A 19,908-nucleotide genomic window follows, 5' to 3' on the forward strand; every position below is an offset into this window, starting at 1 on the left:
ATGTGCTCGCTTCAACTAGCCGGTACTAGATTCTGCTCAGGTGTCTTCGCTTGCTCGCCATTCCTCTCCACGGACGGGATACATGCGATATTTTCCTCAGGTGAGCCTAATAAGCCCTGAGTCTCCTCCAGCACTGTCGACGTCATCGCCAGAGTTGCCACTGGCAGCTTTCGCGCTTGGCTAGGTGCCTCCATGTGCATGGTTCCCCCTCTGGGAGACCCCCACATGTGTATTTCCACTGTAAGCCTCTCTGAGCATGTGTCTTTCCCTCAGCAAGCCACCTTGCCACCCCTGGGGTTGAAATATTCCACCTGCGGCTGAACACCCCAGAGATACTCCATATGCAGCCCCTCTGGGTCATATGTGTATTCCAAGTCCCCCCCTTCGGGCTGGGCATAATTGCATATTTCCTCTGAGATATGCTTCCCAGTGTACCTTGGTATTCCTGTGTTAAGTAGGACTCCTTCGTCCGTGCTAGTCTCACAACAGGGAGCTCAGACTTACGCAGGGCACTGGAAGACAGCCGAGGTGGCGTGATTAGACTTGGGACCCCATTCGTCGTCATCCGACGTAACTCGGAGTGACCACGAAAGGGAACGTCTCGGTTACGTATGTCCTCGTTCCCTGAGTAGGGAACGGAGACGTTACGTCTCCCTGCCACTTCCGCTGTACCGCTGGGAACGCCTGAGTTCAGTCTCGGCTCCTCAGCGAAGACATATCTGCATGTTGCCGGCGTACTTCCTTATATACCCCTGCGTGGGGCGGAGATACGCTATGCAAATTCCGCAGATCCATGGCATTTCATTGCCATTGGCTCGTTTTATATACTCGAAGGTGATAGGCTTTCTAAGCGAAACCCCATTCGTCGTCATCCGACGTAACGTCTCCGTTCCCTACTCAGGGAACGAGGGTTACATACGTAACCGAGATGTTTTCTGTGTTTTCACTGTTATACGGCAGGGGGCGCTATCACACATCTTCTGAAAGAGTAAAGAATCTCCTGATCAAAACCTTTATTTTACTGTCTATGATCAAAACACAGGCAAAACAAGAAGCAGAAACAAGCGATAAAATCAACACGTTGTAGTCTTTGAAAACAAACACAATTTTCTCAGCTTTTCTTTAGAATGTTGTTGTTTTTATGAAACTTACCCACATTTAAGTGTGGATAAAAAAATAATGACTAAAGCTACAGAGGATCTGTTATTTATTTTGATATATTGTATGTTCAGATATTCATTCAACAAAATATTCTGGGGGCCATGAAAGTTTTGTGAAAATGATTTAAAAGAAAAAAAAACGCTGGCAGTTGCAATTTTTTTAAAGACTCTGGTGGGGAAAGGGTTAATGAGCTCATTGTTTCTGCCTAAATGAATGATGTTAGCTAGCATGATCTGTATTATCTTAGAACTGTACATATAGACATATTGTCATTACTTTGACACAGAATAGAAACATGCATTCGTGAGTAGCCTAAATCTTCACTTGTCATTCATTCACTCGTAATTATGATATTTTCGACTCCACTTGAAGGACACATACAGTAAATACAGCAGTAAAGTGACTCTCCTTGATCAGGAATGAGGAATTAAACTGCTTTACAGACACTCCTGTTTTATACAGGTCACTCAAACACAGAACCAGGAAACTATTTCAACTCCTCAGTTCAGAGAAACAGAAACTGGAGTATTTTTGAGCTGTTGTGTGTTTGTGTCTCTCTGTATTCATGCAGTAAAATGGCAGAAGCCAGAATTTCAGTGGATCAGAATGAGTTCACGTGTCCAGTGTGTCTGGATCTCCTGAAGGAACCAGTGACTATCCTCTGTGGACACAGTTACTGTAAGATCTGTATTACAGACTGCTGGGATCAGGAGGATGAGAAGAGAGTCTACAGCTGCCCTCAGTGCAGACAGACCTTCAGTCCAAGACCTGCTTTAGGCAAAAACACCATTCTGGCTGAAGTGGTGGAGAAACTGAAGAAGACTAAACTTCCTGCTGACTGTTACGCTGGAGCTGGAGACGTGGAGTGTGACGTCTGTACTGGAAGAAAATACAAAGCCGTCAAGTCCTGTCTGGTGTGTCAGGAATCTTACTGTCAAACTCATTTTGACCGTCATGAGGAATTTCACTCTCGTAAACCACACAAAGTGATTGATGCCACTGGACAACTGCAGGACATGATCTGCCGTAAACATGATAAAGAGCTAGAAATGTTCTGTGTCACTGATCAAGAATGCATTTGTGTGCGGTGTAAAGAGTATGAACATAAAAACCACAAAACTGTATCAACTGCAGCACAGAGGACAGAGAAACAGGTATGAACTGAGAGGGATTGATCACGCAGAAATGAAAGTGTCTTCATTTACTCACTCATTTACTCATGTTGTTCCAAACCGATTTGACTCACTTTCTTCTGTAGATTGTAAAGATGATATTTTGAAGAATGTCTTGTCTGTTTTACTCTATACATTGAAAGTCAATGGGGTACAAAAGTGTCAAGCTCCAAAAAGGATAAAAAACATACAATTAATCTTAACCACTAGTAGTTTATAAAATAAGTGTGATTAATTGTATTGACGTGCACTTGTAGTGTACTTCAAATTAAAAGTATATTTAAAAGATAAAACTGTACTTGCAGAAAATATAATATTAATGAAATGAAAGGCCATTTAAGTGCACTTAAAGAGAGTAAATGTTCATGACGGTTTCACTTAATAAATACACTTTTTTAATGTCAAATTAAAGCTTTTACTTTAAAGTACCTTTTAATAATTTTTAATATTTCAATGTGACTGTTGCTCCATGCTTTAAAAAAGTGCACTTATTTTGATGTGTTGACATACTAAAGCACATGTAAAGTACTTGATTATAATTACAACTGTAGTGTGTTATTCAATATATTTAAAGTTAATATATTTTTAATGTACAACTTCATTATTACAGTATATTTTAGTTTATCATAAATGCTTGTCTGATGACAGTTCACTTTAACTATATTTTAAAAAGAATATAAGTAATTATGAAATAATTAGAAATCACTAATAAGTTCAGCTAATTGCTTTATATAAATTTAAACTATAATACATATTCATGTAATGGCAATTAACACGCAACTATGTGTCTGTAAACATTACGTTCAGTTCACACTTAAGTATATTATTTTAAAGTATATTATTTACATGCACTTTTTTAAAGGAATGCTACTTTTAAAAGTACTTTTTTTAAAGGACCAATTTAGGGTGAAGTATTCATATAAAACTAGGCACTGATTAAATACTGATGACATTTCAGTTTCATATTCATTCATAATTTCATTTCAGGAAAGTATGAATCAGTGGTTTGAACCTACAGTATAAACTTGCCATGCTAGATCTTTAACCCTTATTGTGTGACAGTAGATTTATGTGTCATTTGCTGTCATTGGTTTGTCCTCCAGAAACAGCTGAAGGAGACGCAGATGAAGATCCGTCAGAGAATCCAGCAGAGACAGAAAGATCTTCATCAGCTGAGAGAGGCTGTGGAGTCTCATAAGGTGAGTCTGGAGAAGAAGAGAAGTGTGAGACGTCTCAGTTTGGACTCACTGAACTCACTGTGTGATTGTGATGTGTGTGTAACAGCGCTCTGCACACACAGCAGTGGAGGACAGTGAGAAGATCTTCACTGAGATCATCCGCTCCATTGAGAGAAGCCGCTCTGAGGCGACACAGCGGATCAGAGATCAGGAAAAGACTGCAGTGAGTCGAGCTGAAGGACGACTGGAGCGACTGGAGCAGGAGATCAATGATCTGAGGAGGAGAGACGCTGAGCTGGAGCAGCTTTCACACACACACCATCACATCCAGTTCCTGCAGGTACAGAGATCTAGAAGAACTGGATCATAGTGGACTTGAGCAAGAGACTCACAGAGAAACATTTCATGAGAGCAGAATGAGACTAACTTAAGCAGGGCAAAAAAACACTCTAAAGCTCAGCTATTTGCATTTAATAAAAACATTAAACTATTCCACATTCATTTAACTGCAAATAACATGCAATTAATTTTCTGAAAACATTACAGCCAATCTGCACTTATATATTTTTAAAGTATATTATTTTTGTTACAAGTACTTTCTTTTTCACAAGGAGTGTAAGTGTGAAATACTAGAGTTTGTAGCATTAAATTATGAATATGAGAAGAATGTGCTGATTGTGTGAAAGTGCTGGATTGAAGCGAGTCACTGAAGAGAAGTGAAGTCAACAAGAGCCGCTCAGATCTGATATAGTGCAGGTTATTGGCTGAAGTGTGGAGATGATAAGTTTTGATTTCTGTTTTCTGTAGAGTTTCCAGTCTCTCTCAGCACCTCCTGAATCTACAGACGAACCCGACGTTTCCTTCAGTTCTCTCTCCTCTTTTGATGGCGTGAGAGAATCTGTCCGTCAGCTGAGAGACAAACTGGAGGATTTCTGCAAAGAGGAGCTCAAGAAGATCTCAGATAGAGGTAAAGTCCTGCGCCTCCTTTATACAGACGTGCGGAGAATGATCCGAAATGTGAACGTACAACAGTTTCTGAAATGTTCCTATGATTTATAAAACATCCGCACAAATAAAATCCCACTTTATAAATCACAGTTCATCTTTAATTCAAGTGCATCAACTCCACAGAACAGCCACAAACATCCCTTGATAGTTTAGAAGTAATACATACTTTGAATTTAAATTGAAATCCATTGAAATTTAGGATTGAATCCGATACATGTGTTTTATACTGTATATGAGGCATCTGGAGATTCTTCTGTTCTCAGAAATGAGTCCTGCATCATCTAATATCAGATTAGAAACGTCTTAGAAATGGATGTATTTTATCTTGTCATTTCTCTTCACACTGTTCATGTCTGTTTATTTCCACAGTCACATTCACCAACATGAATCCCAAGACCAGGAACGACTTCCTACAATGTAAGTCACTGAGAAACAAGCAGAAAAACTCACTGAATGTGTTCATGTTCTTCCTGTAGAAGGAGAAATAAACATGATAGAAGAGTTTTATAATTGATCATGTAAATGATGATTTGCACAGGATATCTGATCAGCTGCACCGAGACACTGATGATACATTGTTCAGATACATTAAAAGATCAGACAGATTCATAATTCCTGTTTCTGATGTGTTTTCTCTCCATCAGATTCCCATCAGCTGACTCTGGATCTGAACACAGTGTATAAACTCCTCAGTCTGTCTGAGAGGAACAGAGTAATTACTTACACTAAAACACAACAGTCGTATCCTGATCATCCAGACAGATTTGATTGGTGGCCTCAGGTGTTGTGTAGAGAGAGTGTGTGTGGACGCTGTTACTGGGAGATTGAGTGCAGTGGTGAATATGTGTATATATCAGTGTCATATAAGAGCATCAGCCGGAAGGGATCGGGTATTGAGTGTGGATTTGGATGTAATGATCAGTCCTGGAGTTTGTTCTGCTCTTCCTCCAGATACTCATTCTGGCACAATGACATAGAGACTGATCTCCCTGTAAAGTCCATCAGCAGAAGAATAGGAGTGTATGTGGATCACAGTGCAGGAACTCTGTCCTTCTACAGCGTCTCTGACACAATGAGCCTCATCCACACAGTCCAGACCACATTCACTCAGACGCTCTATCCTGGGTTTTATGTTTGGTCTGGATCATCAGTGAAACTGTGTTGATGTTTCAGAACAGACTGTAGAGAGATTTTACCCATAATGCTTTGAGCTGATAAATCAGTAACAGTGAGATGTTACAGAGACTCTTTGAACTTTAGTGTTTTAGAGTCTCTTACATTTTCACATGATTTTTGGAAACCTCAAAATGTGAGTAAACAAGATGCAACAATTAGGCTATTTTGTTCTAATGTTAACAAATTCACAAGATTTTGTTGCTCTTAAGATTTATATAATCCAAGTAGTCAGAATATAATATTATTAAAATAACTTGTCTTTTCTATGAAGTAATGATACAAGCTCAGAGACATTTATAATCTTTTGATGTTTTTGATGTACAGTACACAGAGTGTCTCGACTTGGTGTTCTGGATACTGACATTTTGTTATTTATTCTTAAAGTCCCCCTGTGGTGAAAATCAAGCTTTTAATGTTGTCTATGTGCTGTCTATGTCTATGTGCTGTTTTTAATATGCTTTAAGACAAACCATGTCCAAATTCATAAGTCGACACCATTGCTGAGTATTTTCTCCTTAAAACTGCAGTGCGATTTAAAACCTTAAAATCGCTGGTGTTTCTGACGTCACAAACTACCTTGTAATCAGGGGGGCAGCGTTTCATATTATTTTGAAGCTTCCCCGGGCGCCGCCATTGGCTAGCGGACTCTCACCTGCTGTTAGCATCCCATTGACTCCCATTCATTTTGGCGTCACTTTGACAGCGAATAACTTTACATCTGAGGCGTTTAAAGACTCCATTTGTTCATTATTTATTTCTAAAGAAACACGACAATGTATAAAAGTCTCCATTACCTTGTATCTTACGTTATGGCCCCATAGAAGCAATTTTTGTAAAATTAGGCTAACGATTGCGTCATAACCACGCGACTCTCTGTCGCACAGTAGAGAATTACCGTATGGACAGGAGGAGAAGTTTGCGGGCAATCAGGGGGACGTGGAGGCAAAATGACAAAATAATTAATCAGAATACCTACTAAAAGTTTCTCTTGCTCCAAAAACAGATCCTACTCACACTCTTCGTCTCTGCAAGTTTCGGAAGGGAATGATTCAGATTTCTCTTGGCACAGCTACTAGAAGACAGACGGGTTGCTCACGTCACATCTACGTCGTCAAGCTCAGTTTGAGTCTGCGCAGTACGCTCAGCCATCAGGAAGTGAGAGATTCTAATTGACTTCACTTGTCTCCGTTGAATCCAATGGGGTCGCTGTGTCCAGTTTATATACTGTCTATGCTTGTAACCAATCAGATCAACGTGTGATCGTCAACCAGTGGATCTCTGAGCTGGTGTGAGTGAGTGGAGGTGGGGCTAATTTGCATATTCATAGAACCGCATATACTAAATGAGGCAAGCGTTTAGAGTTACATTCAAGCTATTTTAAGGCATGAATCAGTTTTTTTCCAAGGAAAGAAACATTTAAATGTGTCAATTTGGTGGTCAAAGGTGAGTTTTCAGGGATAAAATGATTGACTACAGGGGGACTTTAACTCTTTTCAGACAGATTACTATGTGATAATGCAGCTATTTTATTCACATATTCATCAAAGTCACCTTTATTTATATAGTGCTTTTTTACGATACAGATTGTTTCAAAGCAACAGTGATAATATTATAAATATATAAATATAATTATAATAAAATAATGCAACAAAGTTTGTTTTGGCTGGACAGCACCCAATACACATTCATGAACATATGAATATGAATATATGTCAGGTCACAAATCCACAATAAAACTATGCATGGGTGTTTGCTTTGGTGTTGCCACCCCTCGCAAGATGTTTCAAAAACACAAACATAAAAGTTAAAATATTTGTGTGTGTGTCAGGGTTTACAGAGGAAGCAGACAAGATGGTAGGTTTAACTCTTTTAATTGCAGAATGAACGGAGAAGCAGGAAGATGGTGAGTAACAGCAACACAGAATAACAGTGAATGCTTAGCTGATTGGTAATGTCTCTCTATTTCTCTCTCTCGTAGTTGACCCAGGATGGAAGGCTGAAGAGGAAGGCGGGCTGGCAGAAGGATGAGGCAGGCTGGCAGAAGGATGAGGCAGGCTGGCAGAAGGATGAGGCAGGCTGGCAGAAGGATGAGGCAGGCTGGCAGAAGGATGAGGCAGGCTGGCAGAAGGATGAGGCAGGCTGGCAGAAGGATGAGGATTCGCGTCAGGTAAGTATCCAGGTAAGTGTGTAGGGAGTCTGTGAGTCATGTAATGACGAGACCAGACAAGTGACTGCAGGGAGAGTGCACCTTATAAAGGGAGTGCTGGTGATGGGACACAGGTGACAGTGATTAGTAGTCCGGGGATAATGAACGGGTGACTGGATGAGAGGGCGGAGAAAGAGAATGAGTGGGCGGAGGTGATGATGAGCGTGGTGGTGGAGATGGAATCCTGACAGTGTGTGTGTGTGTGTGTGTGTGTGTGTATATATATAATAAAAATGTTAAATTAATTAAGTACACAAATACATTTGATCAAAATAATAAATTTTAATTAAATAAGAGGCGATCTAGCGCTGAAATGTGTTGTTTTTGAATTAAAGTGATCAAAGTGCTCGTTGCCGCTGCGATCAGTGGCGCGGATACGGTGTTCTCTTGTGGCTCGCGCACGGTCTTCACTCGGACGCTTCAATCCGTTGTGGAGACTCTATATTCGTTGCGGTGAAATTACAAAACAAAATGCACACAAATGTGTCCCTGCCTGATATACAACCACTGATAAACATAATCGGTTTTGATGAGAAAAGAAAAGAAAACCTATACGAGTGCGGATTAGAACCCAGAACCTCTGACACGCTTGGCAAAAGTTCCGCCACTGGACCATTTAAATTCACGCTTTATTTTGTCGGATCTATGCAACTGTGAATTTTCAGTTTTCAATTACAGCCTAAGGCGTAGTCAGGCTGTATTTGATTGGGCATATTAATTGCCCATAGGGTTTATAGTGCCCTCACCCTACATCTACTTAGTGAAGGAGGAGCTTTGATCGGCTGCTTCGTTTCAGCTCTGAATATTGGCACTGATCATTTATTACAGACATGAACCATTTATTTTATTAACCGTCTGCCATTTCCTAGCTTGTTTATGTCATAAAACAGAAGGATTCACACAGAATAAGTAATCAACAGGTTTATTTACAGAAGTAAATGATCACAACGATGGAAGCAGGCGAGTAACTGATGAATATAGGGTAACACTTTAGAATACTGTATCTTACTTACTGCATAACTAATAAGGAATTATTGAAGAACTAATAGGTAATTCTTCATTAACTACTTCTTTACTACTGTTAACTACTAAGGAAACTAATCAGTATGTAATAGAATTTTATGATTGTGTTAAGTATCAGTTAGTTAATCAATAACTAATGAATTATGTCATATATCCTGAAGAACTACTATTAATTATCTACTAATTAAGGTTCAAGAAAAATAACTTTGAAGTAACTACTAATGAACAGTCATAGTTACCGGTACTACAATAATCCAGGTTTTTTTCAGTGGAGTGGTGGATGAAGTACACAAATCAAGAACTTGAGTAAAAGTATGGATACCCCAATAAAATATGACTTCAGTAAAATTATAATTAGGCCTATTCATTTTCAAATTAACCTTAAAAGTACAAATGTAATTAATTTTTAAAGTACTTAAAAAGTAAAAAGCACTGAACAATATTTTTTAGTTTTTTAGACAGTTTTAGTCATTCAGCACTAATAAGAAAGATAAGTGGAGAACAGAGACCGGGTGATTACACTTGGAATAGTTTTTATCTAAGTTCCAAGAGTTTTCAGATACGCAAAATGAACACACGGATCGATTAACCGTGACAAAAACAAAATAAAATAAGCTGTATTAAGAAATATCCTTATCTGAAATAAAGGAAGATATCATGTACCCTAAACGAGTCATTGTCATGTATTTTACAAAGGTTAAGATGATTACACATGATAGTGTTTTTTTTTAACAGTAAGTTTGATTTGAGTGGGAAGTATGTGGTAATTCTTTATTAATTACTAATGGGTTCCCTATATTTTCACTTTAGAATACTGTTTCAGGTTCTAAGTAATTCCTGAAGAATTATCTAACAATTATTTATTAATTAATAATAAGTTCCCTACATGTTCAGTTTCCCTCAGTCGTTGCCTCAAATACATGAATTTACTCAATGGCATTCTATGCTGAGGAATACAGACACACACAGTACTGTATATACAATATAAAAACTAATCTGAGGTTAGTTAAGGCAAGGCACTTGAGTGGGGTTCCTTTCTGAAGTTTATTTCTTACAGAACACACTCACAAAACCACATAGGCCAAAACATCTTTAACATTTATATGCATTTGTTAAAATTGTATTTTCTTATATTAATAACATTAGTAAATAAGGAAGGTCACAACTCAATGTAGTTTTGTATGACTGTTCAGTAGTTACTTCTTAGTTATTTTTCTTGAACCTTAAATAGTAGATAATTAATAGTAGTTCTTCAGGAGATATGACATAATTCATTAGTTATTGATTAACTAACTGATACTTAACACAATCATAAAATTCTATTACATACTGATTAGTTAGCACATCTTCCTTAGTAGTTAACAGTAGTAAAGAAGTAGTTAATGAAGAATTACCTATTAGTTCTTCAATAATTCCTTATTAGTTATGCAGTAAGTAAGATACAGTATTCTAAAGTGTTACCGAATATAGTGTTCAGGATATCTGGATGAGTAAAGGTCTTATCTGTTGCAGGTTCGGAAATGGAGATCGAGGCAGATGATTAGCAGCAGCAGGTAAGGAGTCAGGTTAGTGTTCTTTGAGGGAACAACGAGACCAGACAATGGTGAACTGCAGTGGGAAGAGTTATATAGTGCTGGGTGAAGATCAGTGAAGATTGGTGACAGGTGACGGTGATCAGTACTCTGGTGACTGGGAACGAGTGGGTGGAGTGTAGAGGTCTGGTGCTGTCAATGTTGTTGACTCTGTGACAGTTTAAACATTTTAATTCTTTACAGATAATTTCAGACTGCCTCAAAGACTCTTTAAAGAATAATGAGGTGGTACAAGCCAAAGTCAGGGACAGATGCGGTTGAAATATCACAAAGTAACCTTTCTGTGACCTTTATTTGCCATTTATTTTCTCTGCTTTAAATTCAGTGACATTCTGTTTGGATGGATTGGTGGATGGTTACAGACACAGAGACACAGACAGAGTGATTTGTCATTAAATAAAATAACTAATGATTTTCTGAAACTGCTCTATGTTATAAAGATATAGTATATTACACTAATATGCCTTTATTACACTATACTGTATCTTTCTTGTCTTTTTTCTCTGGCATTGGGGTCAAGTCTTAATAATTAGTGTATTTACCTGTCAGTTTATTTATTTTATTTTATTTTATTTTATTTTATTGTATTGTATTCTCTTGTCAGTTTATGGAGCACTTTGGTCATAAGTGGCTGTTTTAAACGTGCTTTAGAAATAAAAGTGCCTTGCCTATGTGCAATATCATTATTAATTCCAACAAAGTGTTTTATTAACTCCAGAAAGACAAATAAAACCAGAATCTTGATTTTTGTAATAGTAAAAAATAATTGAACTGTATTCATGGTTTCTGCTGATGGAGAAATGGTCTAGATATTGTCAACAGCATATTAGGCTCAAGTGCTCATGTTATGTTAATAGGCCGCTGTACGTGAGCTGTATCGTTCAGTTTCGTTCCAACAAACGGGGCACTACTTTTTCTTTTGCTCAATATGTTCAACGTTAATAAAAGGTATCCAAGCAAAAAGTTCTCCATGCATTATCCTGCAGTTAATGAGAAATTGTAATTTATTGGCGCACTATATTGACTGCGCATTGAGACATATAAAACTGTTGAGCTAGATTTTCAACCAATCAGCATCGAAAATGTAAGTAGGTCAGAGCCGAAATCAAGCCAATATCACTACGCACATGTAAACATGGAGGAGGACGTACTGTAAGCAGCGCATCTTCATCTGATAGCGGCGATCAAGCTCGATTAACACCCGTAAAGTGTATTCTTCATGTCGGAAAAGATGGTGGGAAAGGTCCGCAGCCCTTTACTGAAGTCCGATGGGAAAAAATCAAGCAATGTGCGTAGGAATGGCTCGAAACGTCGGACACTACGGAGCTAGCTATTGCTAATAAACATGGTGCCCTCCTGGACAAACCGGTCTCTGATGTCCCAACAACTACGGGTTTCACCCGGCCTGCTATCGGCGTTTTATAGACAAAAAACGCTTGACTTGTGTGTATGTGTGTGATGGGTAGGTTTAGGGGTCGGGTTAGTGTGTGTGTGTGTGTGTGTGTGAGAGAGAGAGATGGGTAGGTTTAGGGGTCGGGTTAGTGTGTGTGTGTGTGTGAGAGAGAGAGAGATGGGTAGGTTTAGGGGTCGGGTTAGTGTGTGTGTGTGTGTGTGTGTGAGAGAGAGAGATGGGTAGGTTTAGGGGTCGGGTTAGTGTGTGTGTGAATCTGATAGTGAGGACAGTGATCTTTATATTTAGTGATGTGTATATGATAATAAAATTAATATAGGACATATATTTAATATAAATAAATCAAAATTAAATCTTGTTTACAATAATCATTCCTGTGAATATGTACATGTAGTGCAGTTACTGCTCGTGTATGCAAATTAACAATTCACCATTAAATGTGTTATTTTTAAAAGTGTATTTTAAAAAGGGGGGGGGGGGGTTGCAAAATAAAACATACTCGGTTACTAACGTAACCTCGGTTCTCTCTAGAAGAGGGGACGAGTACTGCGTAAGTAGCTTACGCTAGGGGAAAACCTCTTTTCCACGAGATATTGAAGCCAAAAAATTATCCTATAATTTTGTATTATTGCAAAACGCGTTGCAGCAGCATGCAGACATGGGTGAGACAGCTCGCGCGCCCATTGGCTGCTCTGCGGCAACTGCATCAGCCTATCGAGCGAGGCCTATAGTGACGTCAGACCAATGAGGGCACTTCGCGCCCACTGCATCATGTCCCGCTGAAACGGGCGTGGCTTAGGCCTATAAAAGGAAGCTTGGGGCAGCTGATCCCTGGTTTTTCATCGCCGAAGCGAACCAGAGTGTGTTGCATGCACGGCAAGCTACGCAGTACTCGTTCCCTCTTCTAGAGAGAACCGAGGTTACGTTAGTAACCGAGTACATTCTCTTACGAGAGGTCTCTCGTACTGCGTAAGTAGCTTACGCTAGGGGACCCAATGCAAAACACTGTGCGTGCTGGGATCTAACACCAATAAACCTGAAGGCGAAGCCCAGGATTTACAGTGCATAATCACCAGGGGAACTCACAGAGAGTCCTGGAAAGAGGAGGGGAAACCAATCTATCCATATACAGCAGCGTTCATAGACGCAAGTGCTTATTATAACATCACACAGACAGGGCGGGATCCGTCCTGAACTGATGCGGGAAGATGCGGGTCTTATAGCATATACAGTCGGCAGCGCGCAGCGCTCAGCGACCTCAGTGTCCTGAATCAGCGAAACAGACAGTACTGATTCGTCTACACCGACAACAGCAGGCCTGTAAGGCGGGAACCTCCAGGTTATAAAACCTTATAAATGTAGACGGTGAGGCCCAACCCGCCGCCATACATATGTCTTGCAAGGAAATCCCGCTAGACCAAGCCCACGAAGAGGCCACGCCTCTCGTGGAGTGCACTCTGACACCCAACGGGCACTGTAAGCCCTTGGCAGTGTATGCCAGCGCTATGGCGTCAACTATCCATCTGGATAGGCTCTGTTTCGAAGCAGCCAGTCCCTTGGAACGCCTGCTGAACGAAACAAACAGCTGCTCTGTCTGTCTAAAAGCAGACGAGCGAGACACGTAAGCTCTTAGCGCCCTAACTGGGCAAAGAAAGCTTGCGTCCCCTTCCTCGTCAGAGACCGGTAGGGCGGACAGGGAAATGACCTGAGCCCGAAACGGTGTTGAGGGATTTCGGAACGTAACCATGCCTAGGCTTGAGTATGACTCTCGAGTCATTCAGCCCAAATTCTAAGCACGCCACGCTCACCGAGAGTGCGTGTAGGTCACCTATGCGCTTCACTGAAGCGAGAGCCAATAAAAACACTGTTTTGACAGACAAGTGTTTGAAGTTAATCGTTTGGATAGGCTCGAATGGGTCACCCTTCATGGCTTCCAACACCGTAGAAAGGTCCCACACAGGGACTGAGGGAGGTCTGGGAGGATTCAGCCTCCTAGCCCCCTGAGGAAGCGGATGACCTAATCGTTCCTTCCTATTGACTGACCAAGCGTTGATTTAGAAAACGCTGCTATGGCCGCCACATAGACTTTGAGCGTGGAGGGGGCCCTGCCCTTATCCAGCAGCTCTTGTAGGAAGGAGAGAACCTCCGTCACCCCACAGTTTAAGGGTGAAAAGCCCCGAGCTGTGCACCAGCCGGAAAATACCGACCACTTTGAGGAATAGAGCCGTCTGGTAGACGGAGCTCTAGCCTGACTGATAGTATTTAGCCCTCCCTCTGGGAGGTCAGCGGGTACCCGTTGAGCGCCCATACATGAAGGGACCACAGCTCCGGGTGAGGATGCCAAATCGAACCCCTGGCCTGAGAGAGGAGGTCCCTCCTCATTGGCACTGGCCATGGGGCAGTGTCCGCTAGCTGCATCAGAACTGGGAACCACGGTTGGTTCTTCCAGAGCGGCGCTACGAGCAGCACTGAGCATCTCACTTCCCTGATCCGTTCCATCACCTGAGGCAGGAGAGAGACGGGGGGAAAAGCATAGAGCGGGCAGCACGGCCACGTTTGGGCCAGCACGCTCCTGCTCTTGGAGAAAAATTCCGGGCAGTGAGCGTTTTCGTGAGACGCGAACAGGTCCACTTTCGCTCTGCCGAATCTCTCCCACAACAGTTCAACTGTATGTGGGTGTAGAGACCATTTGCTCGCCGGAAGGTTGTTCCTGGACAGTCTGTCTGGTCCCAAATTCTGTAGCCCAGGCACGTGCACTGCTCTCAGCGAGCGCAGGTTGCGCTGAGCCCATAACAGGAGGCGTTCTGCCAGTCTGTATAAGTTTTGGGATCTGAGACCGCCCTGGCGATTTATGTAGGACACCACTGACACGTTGTCTGAGCGGACTAAGACGTGGTGACCCTTTAGCTGAGGACAGAAGCGCGTCAGCGCGTTGTCCACTGCCAGCATTTCTAGGCAGTTGATATGTTGAAGCTTTTCCCGTTCTGACCACTGGCCAAAGAACGGTCTGCCCTCGAGCAGCGCTCCCCATCCCGAGGTGGAGGCATCCGTCGACACCACTTTCACCCTTGAGGAAGTCCCCAGGCTTACACCTGATTGGTACCAGTTGTTCGCTTTCCAAGGTTTCAGAGCTAAAACGCAAGTCTGATCGACCTTGAGACGAAACCGACCGTATGCCCACGCTCTGCGCGGCACCCGCGCTCTTAACCAGAACTGCAGGGGGCGCATGCGGAGCAAGCCCAGCTGAAGAACTGATGATGCTGAGGCCATGAGACCCAGCATCCTCTGAAATTTCCTGAGCGGGACGGTCGCGCCACAGCGGAAAAAGTTCGCTGCGCGCTGAATGTCTAGTGTGCGCTGTGATGACAGCCACGCTATCATAGACTGCGAGTCCAGTTCTGTGCCCAGAAAAGATATCATCTGACTGGGGATCAGAGAACTCTTCGCCCAATTGACTCTTAGACCTAGATTCTCGAGGTGTTCGAGTAAAACGGTCCTGTGCTCTATGAGCTCTGAGTGAGATTGAGCTAGAATCAGCCAATCGTCCAAATAGTTCAACACTCGCATGCCCCGGAGTCTGAGGGGCGCGAGCGCTGCGTCCATGCACTTCGTAAATGTACGGGGTGCTAGGGACAAGCCGAACGGTAGGACTGTGTACTGATAAGCCTGGCCCTCGAAGGCGAATCTCAAGTATCGCCTGTGACGTGACGCTATCTGTATTTGAAAATACGCGTTCTTCAGATCTATCGACATAAACCAGTCTCCTCGGCGAATCTGCGCGAGGATTTTTCTGGTCGTGAGCATTTTGAATCGGCGTTTCGCCAATGCTTTGTTCAAATGTCTTAGATCTAGTATGGGTCTGAGACCCCCGTCTTTCTTCGGTACCAGAAAGTATCTGCTGTACAGCCCCCCTTCGCTTTGAGCTTGAGATAAAGGCTCTATTGCCCCTTTTCTCAACAGTTTTGATATTTCGGCTCGAAGTAGGTGTGCTACTTCTGTTTTCACCGTGGTTTTGATGCGCGCCGTCACACGGCGAGGGCGTCGACAAAACTGTAGCGAATAGCCTCCTTTTATAATGTCTAGCACCCATTCCGAAACCCTGGGAAGCGCTGCCCACGCATCTGCATGGGTGGCCAGGGGTTGAATGCGAAGCGCGCTTGGCGGCAGAGGCGCTTCGGTGCGCTGTAGCATAGGCGTTATGCCTGTGACATTTGAGGCGGGGAGCGCGCTGATCACAGCGGGCAGAATGCCCACGCTCGACCCCGCTACGGTGTTTAACCGAGTGAGGGAGGGCTGGGCGAGTCCCGTAGGACTTATAATGTCTGTGAGTAAGTGTGGGCACGGGGGAGCGGGCACATTTACTGCTTCGAGCGCACTGTCTGCCTGAGCAGAGTGAATGCGCACAGGTTTCGTTTTTACAGAAACAGTGAGACATGCAGAACATAGTGTTTGTGGGCACTGGGCAGTGGGCAAGTTTACTATGTTGGGTGCGCGATCGACCTGAGTCGATTTTATGAGTGCGGGCCCTGTGTGAAGGGCTGTGCATGTGTGCAGGGATGGGCACTGGGCAGTGGGCATCTTCTCTACACTTATAGCACCATCGGCCGTGGCCGGGACACCAGAAAATACACTCTTATGGGATTTATCTGGGTAGCCGTAAAAGCGGCGTCTGTGTGCAGGCAAGCGGGCTGTGTCACCAACTTGTTTACTGCAGAATACACTGGAACAGTCGCATCTACTGGAACTGAACGAGCGTGAAGTTGCCATAGAAACAGAGAGCGTCAACATGCTGGCGTTTGTTTGCAGGCGTGCGTGTATTACAACAGGCTCGTTCACTGCAATATTGACATTTCCAATCGCCTAAACTTCAGAGGGGAATGAGAAATGCGTGAGAAATGGAGGTTGACCCGGCCGCAGCGGGACTAGAACACTCTCTTTTCTCCTTTCGCCAGTGACGCACGGAAACCATAGAAACAGTGTTTGGGTGCAGGCGAGCGGGTTGAACTATGCGCTCGTTCGTTGCAAAATACACATCTGCAGTCGCCTTTCAGGGAACTGACAGAGCGAAGCATTGGCGGCATAATATAACTGCCGTTAGACCGGGATTCGAACACCGGTCTCTCGTGCGAAAAACCTATGATTCCGCCACTGAGCCACAGGGGGGAACACACAGGCTTTCAGATGCACGAGCATATAAGAGAGCGTCAACATGTTTTCTACGGCGTTTGCTGGCAGGCGTGCGTGTTTTATAACAGGCTCGTTTGCTGCAATATTGATATTTCCAGTCACCTGATCAGGGAACTGAGAAATGTGTGAGAAAAAGAGGTCAGTCCGGCCTTGGCGGGACTAAATCACTTTTTTCTCCTTTCGCCGGTGAGTGACGCGTGAATGGGGCGCAGGGGCAGGGTAGCTTTCTTGTAACGTAAAGAAAAAACTAACCCCGACCATCCGCTTCCAACCTCCCTTGTGAACGGCGTAGTTTGCGCGGCTCGAACAGAGGGAGAGAGAAAACTAGCCCCGTGACTGTCCGCTCCTGACATCCTCTGTGAACGGCGCGGTTTGCGCGGCTCGAACAGAGGGAGAGCAGGTATCATCCCCCAAGCAGGCAAGGCAAGCGGGTGAACCGGCGAGCTTTGCGGGTTGGGGGGGGCGGAGGAGCAGTCTCGGAGAAGGATGCCAGGTGAGTCCTCAGAGTCACCATAGGTAGTAACTGGCTCGCAGTGAGGGCAGTCGCCGTCAGCGAGCGCGAGAGCTGTGTGATCCTCAGGAAAAAGGGGCGTCTTGAAAAAGACAAAACACAGTAGCAGAGAAAGAATATAGGCGCCGGATAGCGCAGCGGGAGCGGCGGTAGAAGGCGGCGTGGCCAGCGGCTTCAGGTGATGGCTCGTCCCGCTGAAAGGCTTCTTCAGACGGCGCGGCTTCTCTCTCGGGATCCAACGACGCGTGAGCTTCGCTGAAGAGATGAAAAATCAGGGATCAGCTGCCCCGTGCTTCCTTTTATAGGCCTAAGCCACGCCCGTTTCGGCGGGACATGACGCAGTGGGCGCGAAGCGCCCTCATTGGTCTGACATCACTATAGGCCTCGCTCGATAGGCTGATGCAGTTGCCGCAGAGCAGCCAATGGGCGCGCGAGCTGTCTCGCCCATGTCTGCATGCTGCTGCAACGCGTTTTGCAATAATACAAAATTATAGGATAATTTTTTGGCTTCAATATCTCGTGGAAAAGAGGTTTTCCCCTAGCGTAAGCTACTTACGCAGTACGAGAGACCTCTCGTAAGAGAACTTGCATCACAATAAGTGTATTGTGATTGTCAAAACATTTTAGTAACTAAACTGAATTTTATTAGGTTTAGTGACATGTTACAATGTTTATATGGTACAATTTCTGGTAAGCTACGTTTTTTGTTTTTTTTAAACAAATTTCTTGAAACAAATTTCACGATTTCAATTCAATTCTTGCGATTTGATTTAATATTGACTCATTTGGATAAATATTAGGTACACAAGATAGGCGTTAATTTTTCTCAAGAAAAAAAAAAATACATAGGCTACCTACATACAGACAGCCCTATCAGCTGGTAGTATTATTTAACCCTTGTGTGGTGTTCATATTTTTGTTACTCAGCCAGTGTTCGTGGGTCTGGTGGACCCGCTGCATTTTTGGGTTTTTAATTCAACACAATCAAAAATGTTATGTTAAAATACTCAACAGATGTTTACTTCATCCCAATTACAAGCAATATAAACAGCATATATGGTTAATATTTTCTCTTTACCTTTGTTATATCACATTTAAGAATTGCAACCTCGTGTGGGAATGGCAGGAGTAGAAACACAAAACTCACTCTTGCACTCTTTCACACTTACACACAATCTCTCTCTCACACGCATGCACACACACACTCATGCACACACATACACACACCCACAACACACACACAAACACACACAAAACACACACCCACACACACACACACATACACATGCACACACACACACACACTCACTTGGATATGTGGTGTACGGTCACTCTCCATAGGCATAATGGTTTTTCTAATGTACAAACTGTATAATCTATCCCCCTACACTAACCCTACCCCTAAACCTACCAATCACAGAAAACTTTTGGCATTTTTTGAATTTCAAAAAACACCATTTAGTATGTTTTAGTATGAGGACACAGATGTCGTCATAAACCATGTTTACGTTGTAATACCCATGTCATTATACACATTTGTGTCCTCATAAACCATATACAAGAACATACACACACTAACAGCAGGCCCTGACAGGAGGAGGACAGAGTAAAGGTACACAGGACCTACAATTTCCACACTTTTATTAGCCCCGGGTCCAGTGGACCCGAACATCCTGTGTGTAATATAAATGTGTAGGGGGGGTGTACAGTGTGTTTTCATTGAAAATGTGTTCTGATATATATTCCTCACAGAAAATGAGCCAAGGCCAATGAGTCTCAGTTTGAAAAAATAATTAATTGTATCATTTTTCTTTTGATAAAAACTGAAAACGGGTCCAACAGACCCGAACACCATACAAGGGTTAAGGTTAAAAATAACTCAAATTAAATATAATGCGTTTTTTTATTGTAATAACAACTTTATTTAATTATATAAGTACAAATATAATAAATATGTAATATAGTACACATAATTAGCTAAATACTCTCTATAGCTCTTTTTCTAGCCAACTAACGTGCCTATATTTTGGTCATTAAATGGCTTTCCTGAGGTAAATGTTATGTGACATAATTGTTCTCCAGCTGTTTTATTGACCCCTTTGTTTGATTGATTGATCGATATTATGTATGAAGAATATAGGCTACATTTCGGTAAGCTGTACTGTTTCTTTCAACAGTGTGCATTCGTGTTTATTTACTATTAGCTAGTAGAGATGATCGGGTCACGTGCCGCTAGGGATCTGTCGCGTCAAATGCCAAAACGGTATTTATTGTTTGAATTTC

The 19,908-nt window shown here is 42.7% G+C and overlaps 1 protein-coding gene across 1 annotated transcript; it reads left to right on the plus strand.

Annotated features, from left to right (window-relative positions):
• The first annotated feature begins 820 nt into the window (after window positions 1–820).
• On the plus strand, window positions 821–7,258 carry LOC311086838 (tripartite motif-containing protein 16-like protein). The gene is made up of 6 exons (XM_084119995.1): window positions 821–2,315; window positions 3,437–3,532; window positions 3,618–3,851; window positions 4,319–4,478; window positions 4,889–4,936; window positions 5,164–7,258. Exons 1-6 carry the CDS (start codon window positions 1,737–1,739, stop codon window positions 5,682–5,684), a joined length of 1,638 nt encoding a protein of 545 aa, XP_083976121.1. The 5' UTR covers window positions 821–1,736; the 3' UTR covers window positions 5,685–7,258.
• The last annotated feature ends 12,650 nt before the right edge of the window (window positions 7,259–19,908 follow it).

The sequence above is a fragment of the Abramis brama genome (assembly GCF_963993115.1).
Source record: "Abramis brama genome assembly, chromosome: 1".
Classification (NCBI taxonomy): domain Eukaryota; kingdom Metazoa; phylum Chordata; class Actinopteri; order Cypriniformes; family Leuciscidae; genus Abramis; species Abramis brama.